Source organism: Ursus arctos, chromosome X, assembly GCF_023065955.2.
Source record: "Ursus arctos isolate Adak ecotype North America chromosome X, UrsArc2.0, whole genome shotgun sequence".
Classification (NCBI taxonomy): Eukaryota; Metazoa; Chordata; class Mammalia; order Carnivora; family Ursidae; genus Ursus; species Ursus arctos.
This window is the reverse complement of record NC_079873.1, coordinates 47831407-47833904: the sequence shown is the minus strand read 5'-3', so window position 1 is coordinate 47833904 and position 2498 is coordinate 47831407. Positions and strand designations below refer to the sequence as shown.

Sequence of the window (2498 nt, the reverse complement as noted above, 5' to 3'; positions counted from 1 at the left end):
TATATAAAGAACTCCAGAAGGGCACGGGAAAAGGAAGGGCAGATTCATGGAAGATGGAAAGCAGATGGGGCAAGGGCACTGAGGTGGGGGCTGTGGTGAGAAAACTGGGGTCCCTGAACTGAAGAGGAGGGGCCGGGGGTGGGGGCTGTGGGCCCAGAGGCTCTCCACTTTGGAAAGGGGCGGACCTAGGAGTCAAGGAGAACCTCCCAGGTCCAACGCAGTGGTGGGTGTGAGTCTTGGGGATAGGGTGGGGAAGGGCGGGGTTTGGCAGGAAGGGGAGGCCTCACTCCTGGCAGGAAGCTGCGCTACGGGAAGAGGGAGGAGACTGCGGCGGCGGCAGAGGCTGGTGGGAGCCAGATGTGGCAGAGCGGCTGCCGCCAACAGTGAGGCAGAGGGCCCCTGAGCCTAGTGCTAGGGACACCGCATCAATCCGCTTCACCTTCCTCACTGCCCTCCAACACACGCTTCCTGCTTACGGATCCTCCCCTCTCAGCTCCTGCAAACACCCAACTCATCGCCTGCTGATCCTCTTTCGCCACAGGCTCACAGCGGAGGCAGCGCGGCAAGGTGTCCCATTTGGGCACCTGAGGCCCGAAATCCCCGGACGTGGGGAGGTGGGCACTGGACTAGAAAACTGGAGGATGGCGGTTGGTGGGTGCCCGGCGGGAAAATTGGGGTCGGTACTCCGATGGGTGATGAGGGAGACTAAGAAGGGTAATTTGGGGGCTGTGGTGGTGCGTTGGGGGGAGATAAAGAGCACTTGGAGGATGTACAAAGGTTGCCAGGCATGAGAATACATTTGCTGTAGGCACTCAGCAGGAATATGGGGATGACCAGGAAGAGACACGGAGAGATGAACACCAAGCATGGGGATGGGAGGTAAAACGGATGAAGAATAGATGGCAATGAAGAGGGGAATGGGAGTAACAGCATTAGTAGAAATGGAGTAATAGGGTGGGGGCTAAGAAATGGTGAATATTTGTGCTTGGTGTGAGGGCTCTAGGATGCAAACAGAGGATCAGGCATTATGCAAAAGAGCCTGCTCTCTCTATCTGGGGACTCAATGCACTACAACCACAACCACCTCCTCTCTAATCCTGCAGCACAGCCAAAGAAGCCTGGGGGGGAGGGCACCGAAGGCAAACATGAAATAGTGTCTTCATATCCAGTATTCCTGCTGAACACATCTGAATAACTTGGGCAGATTGTACCTGGTGCCCAGGGAATTTACAATGCAGAGGGGAAAACTCACACTATAATACGGCAAATATTTCTCCCTAGTTTCTTTCCGCCTCCTGCAGGTATGAAGACCCTTCACAAAAAGGCAGCTGCAGGAAAGCAAACCAGGGAAACTGTTGATCATCACATCGGATCTGCAAATATGAGGAAGAAAAAGAACTGTCAAAAGAAACAGAGAGGCAGACCTTCATCACAGCCCCGAAGGAACATCATGGGCTGCAGAATTTCACATGGATGGAAGGAAGGTGATGAGCCCATCACCCAGTGGAAAGGAACCGTTCTGGATCAGGTGCCTATAAATCCCTCTCTTTACCTGGTCAAATATGATGGAATTGACTGTGTCTATGGACTGGAACTTTACAGAGATGAAAGGATTTTAAAGCTTAAGATCCTTCCTGATAAGGTGCCATTTTCTCAAGTCAGAGATGTGCACCTTGCAAACACCATAATTGGTAAAGCTGTGGAACATATGTTTGAGGGTGAGCATGGTTCTAAGGATGAATGGAGGGGAATGGTCTTGGCCCAAGCACCTATCATGAAAGCCTGGTTTTATATTACCTATGAGAAGGATCCTGTTTTATACATGTACCAGCTTCTAGATGATTATAAAGAAGGAGACCTCCGTATCATGCCAGAGTCCAGTGAGTCTCCCCCAGCAGAGAGGGAGCCAGAAGGAGTTATAGATGGCCTGATAGGTAAACATGTGGAATATACAAAAGAAGATGGCTCCAAAAGGACAGGCAAGGTCATTCACCAAGTCAAAGCCAAACCTTCTGTGTATTTCATCAAGTTTGATGATGATTTCCATATCTATGTCTATGATTTGGTGAAAAAGTCCTAACTGTTAGGGTAAACTTTGCAACATTTGTGCAGGCAAATGTCTGTTTTGGATACACACAAAAATGTTACTTTTCAGTGCATTTAAACTTAAGGATCCCTTTTAACACAACATCTTAACCAGCATAACTGCTATTTGTTTTGAAAAATACAAGTGTATATGGACATGACATACTGTGTGTAAAGAATTTGTCTCATTGAAAAGACTGGATGTGTTTGGTGGATGGGCCATGAAAGGAAGGAATAGCTGTAAATTCAGGCTATGGATAAACTTAGGCTAGTATCATGATTAGTCATCTAAAAATGGAATAGGAATTAGCTGGTCTACTCTAGAGAGGGGGGAGGAGAAGGAACTAGAGATGGGCTGTGGGGGGAGGGGGAAGGAGAGATGACAGCTTAGGAAGAGGTGGGGCAGGGCCAAA

At 49.2% G+C, this 2498-nt stretch overlaps 1 protein-coding gene across 4 annotated transcripts; it reads left to right on the top strand.

The window, feature by feature from the left end:
* Positions 1–330: 330 nt before the first annotated feature.
* Positions 331–2244, top strand: LOC130543659 (spindlin-2). Of its 4 annotated transcripts, none has more exons than XM_057312091.1 (2): positions 331–614; positions 1302–2244. In XM_057312091.1, the coding sequence occupies exon 2, from the start codon at positions 1304–1306 to the stop codon at positions 2078–2080; it is 777 nt and encodes a 258-aa protein (XP_057168074.1). In that variant the 5' UTR covers positions 331–614; positions 1302–1303; the 3' UTR covers positions 2081–2244. The 4 variants fall into 4 exon arrangements, with proteins under 4 accessions (XP_057168074.1, XP_057168076.1, XP_057168073.1 ...); XM_057312093.1 differs by having other exon boundaries at positions 1282–2244; XM_057312090.1 differs by having other exon boundaries at positions 331–651.
* The last annotated feature ends 254 nt before the right edge of the window (positions 2245–2498 follow it).